The following is a 17,097-nucleotide window of genomic DNA, read 5'->3' on the forward strand; positions in this document are numbered from 1 at the left end:
GGGTCTGAAAACACAGATGCACATGCAGGCAGACTGAGTTCAGTGCGTGTTTTAGATTTAGTTGTAGGTTTAATTTGAGAGGTGTGGGGGGGGGTTGTGATGGTTTACTGAGGATTGTTCACTGATGATCACTGCGGTGAACCTCCTGCAGCCTGGCTCAGCTGCAAATATCCCAAATGCTTCTCGTCTTACTCACTCCATTTCTTCATCTTTTAATCTTTTGCCCCTCTTCTTCTTCCTCCTGTTTTTCTATATATTAAAAAAAATAAATAAATAAATGATCCAGTCACTAAACAAGTCTGGTTTTAGTTATTTTTCCTATCTGAGTTTTGGCTGTTTTTAGGCTGCCTTAACTTCAGAAACTGTGAATAAGTTGATCATTTCTGTAGAGTAATGTTGGGCTGGGGTGGATTTTTTTTTATTTTTTTTATTTTTTTTATTTTAAGACAAGAAATGGTCTCAAGTTATTTAATACATATGAGGTAATGACAGGTTTGTCCAGTGCACTCCAGTGGACTTTGTGTTGGTGTACTCGGTAGTTTAACTGACTCATTTCTATTACTGACTTTATTTTAATTGATGTTCATCACCAGTTCTGTCACACAAGCTGTAATCCATCGAAGTGGAAAATGAAGCACAGCTGCACAAAAGTGCGTTCTTATATTTGGACTTGTTACATAGTCTGAACCTCCCCCTCCACAACCATCACCTGAGGGTTTTGTCAAACCCTTCAAGGAGCTTTTGAACCTTCAGCTGCTTTCGTCTTTGTGTGCGAGCTTGTGGCTGCATGTCCACTTTAACTCTTTTCCAGTTTTCTCCCCTTTTCCCTTTTTTCTCTTCTCTTCTCGATCAACCTCTTCTTCCTCACCACATGGCAGGTCTGGTTGTGATGACATCATTGCCTGGGAACCAGCAGGGTGAGGTCATGCAGGGCTAAACGCTGCAGTGTGTTTGTCAGTGTGCGTCTTGTTTATGCATGCAGACGTCATGCCAGATGTTTGTGTGTTAATGACAGGGCAGCTCTGCGCTGGTTAGTGAGCTCTCTTGTGGCTCCTCTGACCTTCAGATTTCTTCTGCTCTTTGTCCATATCATACTTGTTGTTTGCTGTGTTGCACATCATGCTTGCGGTGTCCCACAAAGCTCAGTTTTAGGCCTGTTATTGTTTGTGGTGCACAAGCTCTTGCATTTCTGCTGCTTGGTAAACTGCCTGCAGACGCTGGACGCTATCCAGTTTTCATCATTTGGTTCATTCACTCGGAATCCCTGTGAACGACTCTCTAGAACATGGGAGCAAACTTAGTCTTTGATCTGTGTCTGTGCAGCTGTTTGTGCCCAACCAAAACCAGATTAAAGACGGAGAGAGAGACAGAATGACACAGACTCTGTATCCTGCTCACCGCTCATTACCCAAATCAAAGACATTAAAAGCCTCTTGCTTTCTTCTCTCTGCCTGTAATCTGGATTTTGTTGCTGGGATCACCCCTTCTGAGCTGCTGGTGCATGATTCATGTGACTCCTATTAGGCGCCACTCTTATTACACCAATGCATCATGCGGTGATGTCATCAATGGGTGCCCCAGTTTGGAGCGCCGACCTGATGTCTAGCAGTGGAAGTTGAAAACTGATTTCTAGTCATTTTAAAGCTCACTAAACCCCCACTGGAGACCTAAAAACTAATTTTTATAAACATCTGCTAAAGGTTTTACTCATCTCTGCTACTTCGTAGATATGTCTGCGGAGAAAAAGGCTTATTTTTAATGCTTTTTTTTTTTTTTTTTGAAAAAGTGGTTCCAACTATTTTGTTTTATTCTGCAAACAACGCTTGATTACAATAAAACAATCAAAATCTTTTATATTTTAAACGTTCATCTGTGGGATCGTCATTGATGTGGCTCCAGGATTGTGACTGCAGCTGACCACCACGATGTGGTGATTGGAGTTTGTTTGGGTTTAACTTTAGCCCCTAAAACGACTTTGTTTCTACAAAAATGAAGACTTTAAGACTATTTTATGTACATTTGCACACATTTTTGCTCAGGAATTATTATTGCAACCCTGATTTCAACCACATCCACCCCCAAACCAAACCCTGTGAATGACGGTCGTTATCGCTGAACGTGTCGTCCGTTTCTCAGCACAGAGGAATGTCATGCATCTTTGTGTCTTTGTTTGCGTGCGTCATGTTTCCTGGCAGTGTGTTGTGTGAATTATGTGTTAATAATTGATCTGACAGCAGCAGAGGCTTCCTGCTGAGTGTGTGTGTTTATAGTTATTTTAAACTGAAGCTCAGATGTATACTGTGTGTGTGTGTGTGGCTTTTTGTTCCTCTACCACCATCCATTGGTCCTCAGCAGGGTGGAGGGTGATTTACAGGCTTGGTAGATGGATGGGTGGGGGGTGGGCGATGGAGTTGATGATCTCACCACTCAGGAATCTGTGCAGCAGAGGTCAAACCACACACGCGGTAGCTCCACATCCTGTTTACCACTGCAGGTATCCTTTGTCCAGTTCCACCCAAACTTTTACTTTTGCCACCAAATTTCAAATTTATTTTTCCACCTAAATTTACTTTTTTGTCTTTTTGCTGATGTTGCAACCTGCCATAAAAATGGTTCCTTTTAAAATCTGTGTTAAAACATATTCGTTCACTTCGCTTTCAACATGGGTCCTTGCAGTGTCTGGTTGGCACAGCTCATGCCCCTGGGGCAGGTTTAATTCAACTAATGCTGAAAGATATTTGGAGACTTTCGACTCTTTGGAAATACTGATTTCAACAAGTCTATAGAGGAACCCCAAACACTATATTAACAAATGTATGATTGAGTATTTGGGTAATAAAGTACTCTTAACAATTTCTTCTTGGGTGTTGGCAGACATTTGCCACAATAGCACCCCTCTGTCTTACTGAAGCACAAAGTAAAACCCAACGTAATATTTAACAGCAGGCATGTGGCCTCTAACCACAGCAAGAAAAGTGGAAATGATAAAATTGGTTAACAAGTTTTGTCGTATTGTTTACTGTGGTGAATCTCAAAGCACAAGTTTGAAATGGTTTGAAGCTGGAGTTTATAATTCTGAGGCCAGTGTGTTGGTGAAAAGGAAATTGAACACATCCACTGGTCTTCAGGCTATTTCTCTTGATTTTCTGCCGTTATCTCACCGCATGACATCGTTAAAATCGTTGCTGCTTCCGTGCGTCTTCGTGCATGTTGGCACCAACTGAAGAGATTTTAGACTTCCACCAAAGGAAGAATCAGGACTGTTGTGAGACTGTGGGCTAGTAGCGTTTAATTGACTCAAACTGAAAATTTAGCTTGTCTTGAATGATCAAAAACATCAGGAAACTGCTCAGACATCCTGTAGGTCACCCTGTAAGAGCCCCAGGTTTAAAAGATTTGGTTTAAATTATATTTACAGGAATTTGCCGTTTCAGTGTTCAGTCCTTACGGTGTTGGACATCCAGGTGAATGTTTTAGGCGGGGTGTGGTTGGCTGAGATCAGTGTGATGATCTGCTTTAGGCATAGACTGTTCTCTACTGTTGAGCGGTAAATTATTGGGTAGGAAGCTGAACATGTGTGTCTGCAAGTCATCGTGCAAAGGAACAGCTGTAAGCGGTGCAGCAGCCGTGCCTCTGAGGGCGAGATGCTTAGAAAGAAAGTGAACTGCAGTGACCTCTGCTTATGACAAATTTTATTTATTTTAACAACCGCAGCGCATTTGAGTTATACAAAGCTGGAAGAGCCTGGTATCACAACGTAGGTTTATGGTGACTTTTCATATGAAAGGACTTGTTTTGAGCGGTCAGCTGTCCGACGTGATATGACCCTTAAGTTTGTATTGTAGTGATTTTCTTAAGTGAATTATCAGAAAACAGATGCTCTGCTTCCTTTGTAGACCTAAAACTGATGGTTTTATTGAAACTATCATGTCTCCCTACCTCTTTGAAGCTGTGTGAATATTTCCTAAATTGAAGTCATTAAAAGAAGTTTGCTCAAAATGCTAGGGGTGGAGGTTTAATGTTTAGTTTAAGTACAACATGCAAGAACACTAAGATGTACAAGCTATCCACATTTTAATATCTGTTAGACGGTTAAACTTTTTGATCGGACTGTTGATTGGTTGCCATGGTGCAACGGTCTTTGTTTGACATGGTGTGTCTGATTTTTGTCTAATCGTAGGACATTTCCTCATTTTTCAGCCACCTCTCAGATGTCTGTCTCAGATTTCCAGGACTGTAGCAGTCGTACTTGTTCGTAGTGGAGATGCTCTGTGCTTGTGATCTTTGACATTCCTTAATTCACTACAGCAGATGGGCAAAGGGGAGACTCTATTAAAAGGCTTGGTGAAAATTGAATCAGTGCCCCAGACAAGCTGATCTGTTACACTGGAAGAACTGTTGGGACCATTCTTTGCCCCACTGAAGCCTCCACACAGAGCAGTAAAATACAGTTGAATCTATTACGGAGTCTAATGGGAGAAAAGTGAAATCTCTGGATTTGAACTGTATCGGCGTTTAGGTTTTCCACTCCATCAGTGAACGCAGTGCCCAGTTCTTCCTGTCTATCGAAAGACTTTAATCCTGGACTGTCCATTATTGAAGTTGGGACACAGCTCCTCTTCAGTAAATGAATTGATGTTGCTGAGGCTATCCAAAGCAGCATGATGGAGCTTCTACTCGTATTGAGACATGAGTCGTGTTTCACTAGAAGTCAGACATTTTATTATGCGAAATGTGAGGATGAAAGCTTAAATACCTGCTGCAATCCTAGAAGGGAGACAACTTGGTCATGAGTATAGAGTCATTTTAAATAGATCAGAACTTTTGTGGCGACAAAATGTAACCAAATTGACTTGGTAGTAATGGTTTTTGTTTTTTTTTTTTTCTCCATACCTGCATTTAATTACCTGTTGTACCTGGCACTGAGCTTTATAGGTAGAGGTGGGATAGCTTTGGTCGTCACATTACTTTGTTAGGAAACCTGAATCAGTTATGGAGAGATCTCAGGGTTTGATTGTGGCTCTTATGTGTAAACGTTTTGTTTACTTCTCCATCCTGTCTGTAACTTGGGTGTGAGATGAGGATTTTCTGGAGTTCTAGGTCAGCAAGTAGGTTGATTAGTTCAGCTTAAGCGCTCAGGGCTCATTATGCAACTTTCTGTAAGAGTCCAGGTTTGACTCACAGATAAGAAAGGCACTATCCCAGTACTTGCTTCTCCAGTCCTGTCCTTGTTGTGTTATTGTTTTGTCTCCATAGCAGCTGGTCAAATCAGCAGGTATGGGCAGGAAGAGCATCTTGCCGAGAGGCTAAAACATTGTTTATGTGATGCAGATCCGGGCTGTATTAAATGTGAGCCACTTTGTGAATGGAGCTGTGGATGGATGAATCTCAGAATAAAAGAGGTGGCGACTGCAGTAGTCTCTTATCGCTGGGGGCGAAGGAGTTGAGGCAGACCTCTCGTGTCAACCTTTAATGGTTACGGCATGTTAGCTGTGAATACTGAGTGCACTCACCTGCTCTACACATGGTGTAAGGGACGGGTACAAGAAGGGAGATGGGTTCAATTTACTATTTAAAATATTGTTTAAGGGGTTTAAAAAAAAAAAAAGTATTTTAAACTGTAGATAATCACAGAAGTGGATTTGACTGAAGAGAAAATATTTCCCATGACTTAATGCAGTCATGCAGTTTCAGTCTTGATTGTAGATAATGTGACACCAAAGTTGGGACCTGTGCATGGGAGAGAAGGCAGTCGTTCTAGAAGAGTCTCAAATATCAGCAGCTGGCTTGAAAAGAAAAAAAAAAAAAAACAGTTTATACGGTCCGTTATATTGAAGAACTATCTGAATGAACTTGCTGGTCACTGGGACATAAACCGCATGCACAGAATTACCGGTCACATCTATTTAAAAAACAAAGTCTTAAGTTTGACTTTGGTCCAAAATAATGCTGCTGTAGATTTAAATTTAGTTTCTTTTGAGTGCAGCTTTTGTTTTCTGTCTTGGCCAGTTTCAAGCCTAAAAATGTCAGCTCTTTTAATAGTTTGTTTTTTTTTTGTTTTAACGGCAGATTCTGTATGTAGGTGTGACGAGGACGAGGTTTGCATCGGGACTTTATGTAGTTCACAAACATTTGTTGTCGAGTAGGGTAAAGTAGTGTCGAGCAAAACAGAGGATTGGGTTTGGAGTGTGATTGGTACAGATAATAAAAAGGCCAAATGGGCTCTGATATACAGGTTTGTAGGTCGGGTCATGCAGAACTGTTTTGATCCTGCTATAATCTCTTTATCCATTGTATGAAAACCACTGCAAAATGACTCATATTTCTTGGTTTGTGGGCTGGATGGAGTCAAATCATTGCCACAGTTAACAACTTCAGTCATTTCTTGAAATGAAGAACTGGTGAGAAAATTTGGCTTTACCTGCCCAGGTGTGCGTTTCAGTTGGCAAGCTGCTGCTGCTGGAGTATTTATGGCTTTGTTCTTTGGACCAAACCCAGAACGTTACATCAGGGTTTATAATGAGTTTCTCTTGCTGTTTTGAAATATTAGCTGAAGACTTGTAGCTGGCTGCTGGAGTAATGTCTTCTCCTCAGCGCTACCTTGGAGTCTGTCACGAGGGAGGGAAAGGAGGGCTCAGACTTTAACCGGCAGGGAACAATGCAGCAGATTATTAGAGCGGTTAAAGCCGTCTGTAACCTGCTCTCTGTGGCACTCACACGAGCTGAACTCTGGAGATGCCACAAACGGTCCTCGGGTTTATTGTCTCTGCTCCTTCCATCATCGTTTTAACTGGCTGCTTTTTAAACCCCCCCCCCCCCCCCCCCCCCCCCCCCCCCAAGCCCTCCAGTCTTTCTGCTACTCTCGACCTTTATATGAACAATGGGGGTACCATGGTGATAGCCTCGTTACCCACAAAACTGTGTCGACAACGGCGCACACACGGTGTTTAGTTCCCAGCCTGATGTGAAGTGTTGGAGCAGAGGTTCAGCCAACCTACATCCTAAAAATGAGCGTGGAGTTTAGCACTACAGCTAGTCCTCCAGTTTGAAATGAGGTATGAAGATTATTACGAACTGTTTATTCGGTATGGTCCAAAATAAGTAGTGAGCCCATAAATTGAGCAGGAAAATTACTACAGAGGTGTAGAAGCTGGTTTTCAGTGCCCTTCTTTAGGAAAAGAAGTGTTTTTGGAACTACAGCTATTGCTATCTGTTGGCCTTGAGATGGATTCAAGGTTCCTCATTGGCTTTTCTTTGAACTGGTTCTGACAAAAGATAAGCTGTTCCACTTCGCCAGACTCATTGACAAAAGTGGTAGTTTTTACCTCACAGTACACAAGAAACTCGAAACACTCAACGCTCAGTCTCGAGGGAAAAACAGTTTTCGTCTGGTAGCTTTGTCTCATTTGCACAAATCGAACTCTATCATCTGTTGTCTCACAATTTTAACGTGAAGTTTAATGTTTATGTTCAGTGGATCGTTGCATTACACATGGTCACGATTCCATATAAACACAGGAAACATGCACAATTTTAAAAAGTCCCTCTGATCCAGACAGTTTGATTTCTAGTCTTTGCTCTGAATCTGATCATAAAGTAGGGATGTCATTATATGGTCATGTACACACCTCTGTACAAACCTTCTAATTGTCAGAGACAGCCAATCAGACAAAAGCTGCCTTAAATGGCAACTTTCATGAGCTGAGGGGCTGTGCAAAAGCTCGCTGTGGGAGAGAAAAGGATGGTCTTGATCTGTGAATCATGCATTTCTCATGCATTGATGTAACACTTTGTTACTCACAAATTCTTAATGCAGAAAGTCACAGCTGGTGTGATTAAACCGTTAGTAAGCTGGGTGGATATGTGAGTTGGGGGTAAAGTTCACTGGCAAAGTGTTTGCAGTTCATAGTGACACACATACTTAAAGGTGTGGCATTACAGTCTGAGTGGGAAAGAAGGGAAGAAAGGGAGAAACCATAGATAAGAAGCTGTATGTTAATAATTCATGCAGGTGGGGAGAGTGAGATGGATGGAGGAAAAGCAAATGTAGTTTGAACAATGAGAAACAGGAAAAGAGGGCTAAAGGACACAAAAGGGAGATAATAATTTTTTTTTAAAAATGTAGAAAGCAGGATGTCGCAATGCACACAGTCAAATGTTGTCACTGGGCGAGGCGGCAGCTCTGCAAAGCTCCACCTAAACCTGAGCTGTCGCAACATGTTGGGACTACAGCTGTCCTGCTGGCGGTGGAGCGGAGCTGAAGTTTCACGGGGTGGATCACAGGATTTCCCACACTCTGTGGTGGCGTGTTTAGCGGATATAAGCTGTGTCGCGACTGTGTCAACAGCTCGCATTAAAACGCCAACACAGGCCATTTATAAGGCGTGGATAAAATGAAACAAGTCGTTTCGCAGAGGTAGACTGCGGCCTCGTGCAGCTCTGCTTCAAAAGAGCCTGATATCAGATGTTTTAATGGGATTATAAGCAGTTACTCATTAGAACAAGTTTTTCTGATTATCTCTGCTAGTGGCTTTGTATGAGTCAAAATGATCTTTATCAATATCGGTTCATCTTCAGTCTGAAACCAAATGTTGTTGTTTTTTCCTCCTCTCCATCTAAGCCAATGTCACCTCTCAAACAGAGTTGAGCAGCAGCTGGATTAGATGAGCATATTAGGAATGGGGACTCTCAGTGACATCACACAGATCCAGTACTCAAAGACAAAGTCTGAAACTGTTTCTAGAGCAGTCTAAGCCTGAGCTTTACCATAATATGGCTTTCTTTGAGAGGCTGGAAAGTATGATGGGCAAAAGGTTTGACCTCAAACTATAAAACACTCTTTAAAGATGTTTAGTCCAATACTTTTTAAAATATTAATTACATTTGCTTTAACTATAAATGTATACACCATTATAAACATGTCTTCTCCAACATGTTCCTTTTACTTAAATATAACCTTCATTTAAATATCACACGCTTGCTTTAACAACTTGCTGCTGTTATGAGAGACTCTGAATAAAATGATTTTATCTGCTGTGGTCTGAACTCTGTGTGCAGCAGCTGAAGATGAACTCATGTTGCTGTGTGGTACCAGCTGGTACAGTAAGGTCTGGTTGATGTGAAATGTTACCCAGCAGCGCTTTGTTCAGACTGTGAGCTAAAAAGGTTTACAGCCACAAAGTCAGGAGCAGGTTTGTTGCTGGCTTGCACTTCAGATCTGCAGCTAAGCTCAGTGTTGCACAGTTCTGTGAAATGAATTCTGCAGCGTGAAATATCCAGTCCTGTGTGGCAGCAGAGGAAAGTGGGACACGTTGTAAATATGAATGTTGGTAGTTGGAGGTTAACGACAGTAGGATCTGGATCTGGACCCAGATGTGATATTTGTGTGAAGATGGGATTAAATGTGTCCTGGCTTACGGTGTTAAATTATCCTTACAGAAATTCCTGGATCATGATTTGTTTCCTCTCCAGTTAATTTTAAGTCCATCCAAGCCTCACTGTGGTAACTTCTTCTCGTAATTGCATCCATAACTTTGTAATCCTGCTAACAAACTGTACCAATCACGAAACCTCACTAAAGGGGGGAAAATGAGCCAATAAACATTTAATAAAAGGACAAACGGAGGGATGTGACGGACGGAGATGAACCTTTTTATGGGATTGTGGTGCTTGGTGACATCTTAAAGGAGGGGGGCAAATAACTGATCTGAATCTGACCTGAGGTCTGCCTGTTTCTTTCAGACTCTAAAGCCATTGTAGATGGGAACCTGAAACTGATCCTGGGTCTGGTCTGGACTCTGATCCTACACTACTCCATCTCCATGCCAGTCTGGGAAGGCGAGGATGAAGAGGTAACGTCCAGCTCGTGGTTTGGTTTTTAAAAATCACTTGTTTTTGTGGCTGTAAATGGAAAGCTATCTTCTTCAGGAGCTTTCTAACTGCAATGTGCTTTTGTATTCAGGCAGAGTCAAAGACACCCAAGCAGCGTCTGCTGGGCTGGATCCAACACAAAGTCCCCGATCTACCAATCACCAACTTCAGCCAGGACTGGAGGGACGGCAAAGTACTGGGAGCACTGGTGGACAGCTGTGCACCAGGTACGCCTTGTTGTTCCAGGCTGTGCAGGAAGTTTACCGTAACAAACTTCATTAGCAAAAATTAATTACACTGTATCGTCAGATGGCATTTTTGGGTGAAGCTGGAACTATTTGGCATGCAGCAAGCCTGTAAGAGCGGCTTTCTCACAGCATGGGTGTGTTTCCTTTGGAGTTTAACCACACTGGTATTTTTACTTACCCTGTGTGTGAAATCGAAGTGAAAGCCAGGCTCCATGTTTATGTATGAGATTCCTAAAAATGCCAAACTGAAAACATCAGAATTATAAACACTGTCTTTTAGATTACTTTTTAAACAAAGAATAATGAGTTTTATCTTATTGTGTACAACATGTAAGTGTTGCTAATACAAGCCCAACTCTTTGTAAACTAATTGTTTTGTTTCTGTTGTTTGCAGGCCTGTGTCCAGACTGGGAGACCTGGGATCCAGTCAGACCAGTGGAGAATGCCACCGAAGCCATGCAGCTGGCTGATGACTGGCTGGGCATCCCGCAGGTTGGTTTTCCCTCCATTGTTTGCCGTCACTGCTCTGACCTTTAAATTAACCTTTAAAGCATTTTCAGTGACATTAAAAATTCAGGTGACGTCATTTAGTGCCAGAATTTTTGTCTCCACCTCAGACACTCACTGTTACTTTGTTTTAAACGCTTTGCTTGCTTTAGCATCCAAGTGTGAGGAATGCAAGAGAGGCTTTTAGTGTAAACAAGCAGATCACAATGGCTGCAGTTCTTACAACGCCATGCATTTTGTGTCACGCAGCCCAATTAAGGCAGAATCTGCTGTTCTGTGAGCTGCTGCCAGAGGTCAGAGGTCAAGAACATGATCAGATTATTATTTTCCTGATTTTTGCTGCAACACAGGAAGCTTTTTCATTTTTCAACACAAGCTTGTCTGAGGTTGAGGCAATGCAAGCCTAGAGTTTAACAGCTGTAACATTTCTGTAATGAAGAAACTTCACAGGAAGTGATTAGGAAAGTGTCTTCATCTTTTTGGAAGTGGGTACTTGGTGCTTTAGATGTTTGTTTGAGGATAACAAAATACTTTTCTCTCTGCAGCCTCATTTTTAATCTTAAGGAAAGAAAATGGTTGATGCTTGATGTGTTTCCTGTTTCACCTCCAGTCAGCTGACACTCAAACAGAAGTCTTCTTTAGAGAGTAAACGAAAACCCAAAGACTCACGGCGTCAGAGTTCATTCACATCCACATTTCCACCTGAAGTCATCACTAATGCTTCTGTGTCTGAAGCGACTGAGCCAGAATATCAGACCAAAGTAGTCTATTTGCATTTCGATAGATGAAGTAGTCGCATATTTAATGTGAGCAAACCCCATTAGACCAGTGTTTCAAATTATGATGCAAGGGGTGTAAAAGTAACCCCTGTGAACCAAAAGTTCAGGCTTCATACTTTAAACATTGGGACATTTTCCCCATAAACAAGTCCGAATTGTTTTCCATGAACTTGACTCCTCACTAAAACTGCTGAGTTTTCCTTAAACTGTTTTAAAGCTACTAGAATAGCTTTGAATCATTCTGTCCAAAATAATCTTTACGTGTCCTATGTTGGTGCTCTTCTTCTGATTGGCTGCAGGTGTCTGCCTCTTCCTCATGACATCTTACAGATCCAAGAGTAGAAAAAAAACAGCATGAAACTTGAGGTTTTGACAGAGGTTACTTCTACACACTGATGTCATTACTTGAAACATTGCCCATGTTTAATTTATGCATCCACCATTGGTTGTGTGTGTGTGTGTGTGTTTATTCAGCATACACTGTGTGTACACCCTGTTTACACACACGCTCCAAACAATGAGCTCCATTTTCCAGGATAGTGACTCTTGGTTCCAATGAAAGGAAATATTAATGCTTCATTATATTTTTAACAGCATGCATCAAACCTTGGTGCAGTAAAGCCCCCCCCCCCCCCCCCCCCCCCTTCCTGTTTCCACATGACAATGCCCTCATGAACAAGGCCTGGCGCAGAAGGAAATGGCTTTCCCAGTTTGGTGTGAATGAACTGAACTCATCTGTAGAGATGCCTGAAATGAAGCCAGCTCAATAAATTTGGGCTAAAAAAAAGTGACATCTCCTCATGCAGCGCCAGCATTGGATCTCATTACTGCTCTGGTGCATAAATGGTTTGTAATTGGAAGGAAATGTGAAACCAACAACAGATTATCGCCTTGTCAAAATCTCGTTCGACTATCACATGTTCGTCTATTAGCTTTTTTCCTTTGTATCTAGTTTGACTGCCTGTGTGGTTGCTGCGCAGTTTCAGATTCTGACTGATTACTTGGTAAAAGATCGTATCCTGAAGCTACCATATCATGTAGAGATGACTGCAGATTAACGTGGAAATGGCAATCTGTCAGAGTTATGTGTATCAGTTTATCTTGCGATAGGAAATATCAAATGTAATTCATTTTGTTTATTTCAGTTGCCATAATTATGAAGATGGCGCAGAGTTTCTCAGCTTTTAATGGCAGTCTTGTGTCTGAGCAGGGAAAAAACAAACAAATCCTGTTGGTCATCATCAGATAACCACATGTGAATGACATCCTCAAGAACTAAACAGAACAGGAGATGTTAATGTGAGATGTGTGGTGGTAGAAATAAACACACACTCTCAGACTCTGCTTTCCTGTTTACCAAATCAGAGTGCTCAGGGAAAGCTGCCTTCACACTGAGAGCCAAGTTCTGACTTCTAGGGACAGTCGGGTTTATTTATTTTGGACCAGCTGTAAACGGTTTGTGCGATTGCAGGTGATCGCTCCAGAGGAAATCATCGACCCCAGTGCGGACGAACAGTCGGTGATGACCTACCTGTCCCAGTTCCCCAAAGCCAAACTGAAGCCCGGAGCTCCACTCAAACCCAAACTCAACCCCAAGAAGGCCCGCGCATACGGACCGGGTACGCGCACAAACTTGCAACACAAAATAAAGATTTTAACACTTCTGAAAACACTCGAGTTCATCTGGTTACCGATTCAGTAATTTGTTTTTCTCACTGTGTTTGAGCACTTGACACGCTGCGAGGAAACAAGCAGCTATAATCTAAACAATGGGCTGCACTCACATCTGATCCACACAAACACAAGGTGGTGAGGTCAACATTTGTTCTTTAACTTGGACTGTAAGTGAGGAGGAAATACCAGGAAATTAATAACAAGGCAACACAGACACCAACACGCCCACAGCAGCTACAGACTGACGGCTTGTGCTAGAAAAACAAAAGGACAAAAGATTTAAATATTTATAAAATAATAAAATGAATAATTATGTCAGGAGCAGTCTGTGTGCTGCAGCAGCTGCTCCCTCACAGGATTCTTGTCTAGAATTTGAAAATTGCAGTATTTGAATGCTTTCAGCTGAGCTTTTAATCTGTGGTCAGAGATGAACTAGCGAGAGCATGTTAATAAGGACAATTTGAAAGGGAAAAGTACGGAGACCCGTTTGTGACAATGTGAAATTCAATTAAAACACAGTACGTCCAGATTAGTAAATGTACACCCACTCATTATGGAATCTGATGCTGGACTCTGTAAATCAAACGGTGCACATAGAAGAACCCTTAATCACTCATGTCACTGTAAATCCATCCTGTGTGTTTGTGGTTCAAATATGTGTGCAGAAGGTTTTGATTGGGATTAAATGTGCCGCTTGTTGATCTCTAAAGTTCCTGAATTGACCGTCGTCCTCTGCAGGTATCGAGCCCACAGGGAACAGAGTGCTGCGACCTGCTGTCTTCACAGTGGACACATTCAGCGCGGGTCAGGGGCAGGTCACAGTCTACCTGGATCATCCAGACGGCACAAGAGAGGAGGTAAAATCCACCTCCGCATTATAGAGTAGCATCTAATGACAGGCATAAACATATTTTGCTTTATGGATATGCATTTTTGTTCTTGGACTGTGCTGGGCAACCCAGAGAGCCAAAGTTTAAGGAAAAAAAAAATAGTGAAATTGTGTTTATAGCTGTTTAACTTCACAAACGCTAAACTCATGGACCTGTGTGTATACTTTTTCTTCCTTTTAATTGGTCCCCCTTTTAACTACCTTAAACTTGCATGACATCCACTTGCATTTGTGTTGATCAGCTGAATGCGGAGCTTAACGAGGGCAAGAAGACGTACAGTGTCACCTACATTCCTCAGGTCATGGGAGCCCACCAGGTAGGCTTTGTTTTGACTGTGAACACGTTATTATAATTGAATCAGGACAGAAGAAACCCACTTTCTGTGTATCGTGGGGCAAGTATTTATTTAAAAAAACAAAACCTAAAGGTTATTGTTCCTCTCAGCAGATGTTTAATTAGGAATTATAACTTGTGTAATACGCTAATTTGCTTATGTTTCAACAACAGAAAAACGACCAGCAGATAAAAGCAGTGTATTAGTCAAACCTTTGGAATTAGAAAACACTGTCACCTACCTAGAAAGTGTTAATTTTCACCACGTCAAGTTTTTCTATTCTACGACTCTGAGTGAAGAAGTCCAGAAATACATGGACTTTTTTTACTGTAGTGAAGATTTGTGGTTCGATGTATTTCTTATTAAGAAATTAACCTTTAAAGAAAATTTATACATATTTATACAGTTGTATTCAATTTCATTGGAAAATGCAGTACCAGTAAAAATAGTTTTTTAATTTGGATTTATTGGAAAAATTAATGCCAGGTTTTTTTCTCATTGCTGTGTAATGAAAAGTTTTAAAATTACACGAGTTGTTTTTATGATATTGTTATTTATTGTTGTTATTATTATTATTATTATTATTATGAATATATATTTTTTAAAGCAGAATCTAGATATTTACTTTTAAATTGTTCTAGGTCACTGTGTTGTTTGCGGGCCAAGAGATTCCCAAAAGTCCCTTTGAGGTGAATGTGGATAAAGCGCTTGGAGATGCTTCCAAAGTCACAGTGAAAGGCCCGGGAGTCGAACCTGTGGGCAACATCGCCAACAAACCAACTTACTTTGACATCTACACTGCAGGTAAGAGCAGTCGGACACAAGAAGAAAAATCACTCTTTAAAATGTTTCTACATACAGAGGTGGTGTTTTTATGGAGAATCAACATTGATATTAAAAAATCGTCACTGTAGGTGCCGGTACAGGAGACGTGACAGCCATGATCAAAGATCCTCAGGGCCGGCAGAACACTGTGGAGGTGATGATGGAGGATAAAGGCGACAGCGTGTACCGCTGCACTTACCGACCCACGCAGGGTGGCCCGCACACAATCACAATCACCTTCGGAGGCGTTGGAATCCCCAAGAGCCCCTTCAGTGTGGACGTGGGCCCCGGTGAGTACATTGTTTTTCCCATTTATCTATTGCACAGCTTAAATCCTTTAAATGAAAGAGTCATCACCTGTTTACTTGTGCTGTCTACTTCACTGGCAGCCTGCATGCCGGGAGCGTGCAGGGCGACAGGTCGAGGTCTCCAGCCGTCAGGTTTGAGGGTCAAACAGGTCGGTGATATCAAGGTGGACACCAGGAACGCTGGCAGTGGAGAACTGAAAGTGACAGTCAAAGGACCGAGTGAGTGCGGTTAATATCTTAGAAGCTTTTAAGAGAAGTGAAATAAGCTCAGACCTAATAACAAAGAGCCACCTTCAGAATCTCATTGGCCCAGTTTCATACAGACACTGCAGTTTTTGTCCATTTTCTGTTTAGTGACTTCACACCATGAAGCCCCCTGGTGTGGTCAGGACTTTCATGCTTTCTCTGTTGGCGGATGAACAGAGTGCTGGTAGTCTGGTCTTAATCACACATAAGAACCAGATGAGATGACGTGTTGTAATTTACTGTCAAATCAAGATTGGAATGATAGAAAACAGTATAATGTTTGACTCAGGCCTCAGTTTGTAGAGTACTGCAGTCCTCATTACACCACATAGATCTACTTTTTTTCTCTTTTTTTTTTTTTTTTTTTTTTTTGTCTGTGACTTTAGAGACAAATAACTTCCAGGCTTCATGTTGTATCCACCGGCTCAGTTTCTATTGTATGTTTCTGGATGTTTGTTTTCCAAAATGTCACATTGCTATTTCAACTGTGATTTAAAAGCTTGTTACTCACTCGGTTTTATTTATATAGCCTCATATTACAGCACACAAGTTTGTCCCGTTCCACGATGTGCAGACATATCACATTATCTGTGTGTGGTTTCAGAGGGCGTCGAGGAGCCAGTGAAGCAGCTCTCCAGTCAGGATGGGGTGTTCTCCTATGAGTATCACCCCAGCAGTCCTGGGAAATACATCGTCTCCATCACCTGGGGAGGTCAGCACATCCCAAAGAGGTGAGCTTGTATGCTGCGTGTTTCACGGCATTACCTCAGCACATTACCTCATCTGATCTGAATGACTGGGTCTCCTGGGGCCTCAGGAGACCTCATGTTCAAGACCTCGTTTTCTTTTTGTCACCTTTCTGTGAAGCAGATTGCTTTTCTTTCTTTTTTTCTTCCCTCTTTCCTTGTGTGAATATTAGTAATGGTGTAGGGTTTCTGAGAAGCAAAGAACATATATCAGAAGATGTACATGAATCTGAGGGATAAAACTGAACTGTGTGTAGTTCAGTCTTAAAATCTAGACCTCTTCACAGGTCACAACAGGTCAGAAATTTCCCTCAGCCTTCACATCTTTGGGGCAGGGGAGTTGAGAACCCCTTTAACAGGTTTCTGTTTTGTTTCATCCGGCACTCACCATTAGCTCGCTAAACTAAGCTCAGAGGAAGAAACTCCTTTATATAAGGAATATAAACTATAGCTGATCTTGAATCTCACCAGTGTCTGTAAGTCCAGATGTGGAGAAGATGGATGAGCCGAGAGGCAAAACTCCCAGGCATAGGTAGTCCGGTGACCTCAGCCTTCACGTAATGCCTCTGTACTGCAGTGCTTTTATTCATTATTTCAGTTTAAGACTTCCAAATTTTGGAATTTTCTACTGAAGTGATGTCTGCCTGCCCTTTAAGATTGATGCTCAAAA

At 41.8% G+C, this 17,097-nt stretch overlaps 1 protein-coding gene across 8 annotated transcripts in view; it reads left to right on the forward strand.

The window, feature by feature from the left end:
• flnba (filamin B a) overlaps positions 1-17,097 on the forward strand; it is a 63,497-nt gene that overhangs the window by 17,446 nt on the left and 28,954 nt on the right. For 4 of the 8 annotated variants that reach the window (XM_086292987.1, XM_086292985.1, XM_086292986.1 and 1 more), the window contains exons 2-11: positions 9,742-9,851; positions 9,962-10,097; positions 10,513-10,610; positions 12,876-13,023; positions 13,817-13,935; positions 14,210-14,284; positions 14,944-15,106; positions 15,217-15,417; positions 15,517-15,654; positions 16,286-16,412. In XM_086292987.1, coding sequence (XP_086149113.1) covers positions 9,742-9,851; positions 9,962-10,097; positions 10,513-10,610; positions 12,876-13,023; positions 13,817-13,935; positions 14,210-14,284; positions 14,944-15,106; positions 15,217-15,417; positions 15,517-15,654; positions 16,286-16,412 — 1,315 coding nt within the window. Of the gene's footprint in view, positions 1-9,741; positions 9,852-9,961; positions 10,098-10,512; positions 10,611-12,875; positions 13,024-13,816; positions 13,936-14,209; positions 14,285-14,943; positions 15,107-15,216; positions 15,655-16,285; positions 16,413-17,097 lie in introns of all 8 variants that reach the window. The other 4 variants (XM_086292981.1, XM_086292982.1, XM_086292983.1 and 1 more) reach the window with 1 other exon arrangement.

The sequence above is a fragment of the Aulonocara sp. 'chitande type north' Nkhata Bay genome, linkage group LG5 (assembly GCF_057382095.1).
Source record: "Aulonocara sp. 'chitande type north' Nkhata Bay isolate Kocher_YH1m ecotype deep benthic linkage group LG5, A_spYH_male_GT1.1, whole genome shotgun sequence".
NCBI classification, from domain to species: Eukaryota; Metazoa; Chordata; class Actinopteri; order Cichliformes; family Cichlidae; genus Aulonocara; species Aulonocara sp. 'chitande type north' Nkhata Bay.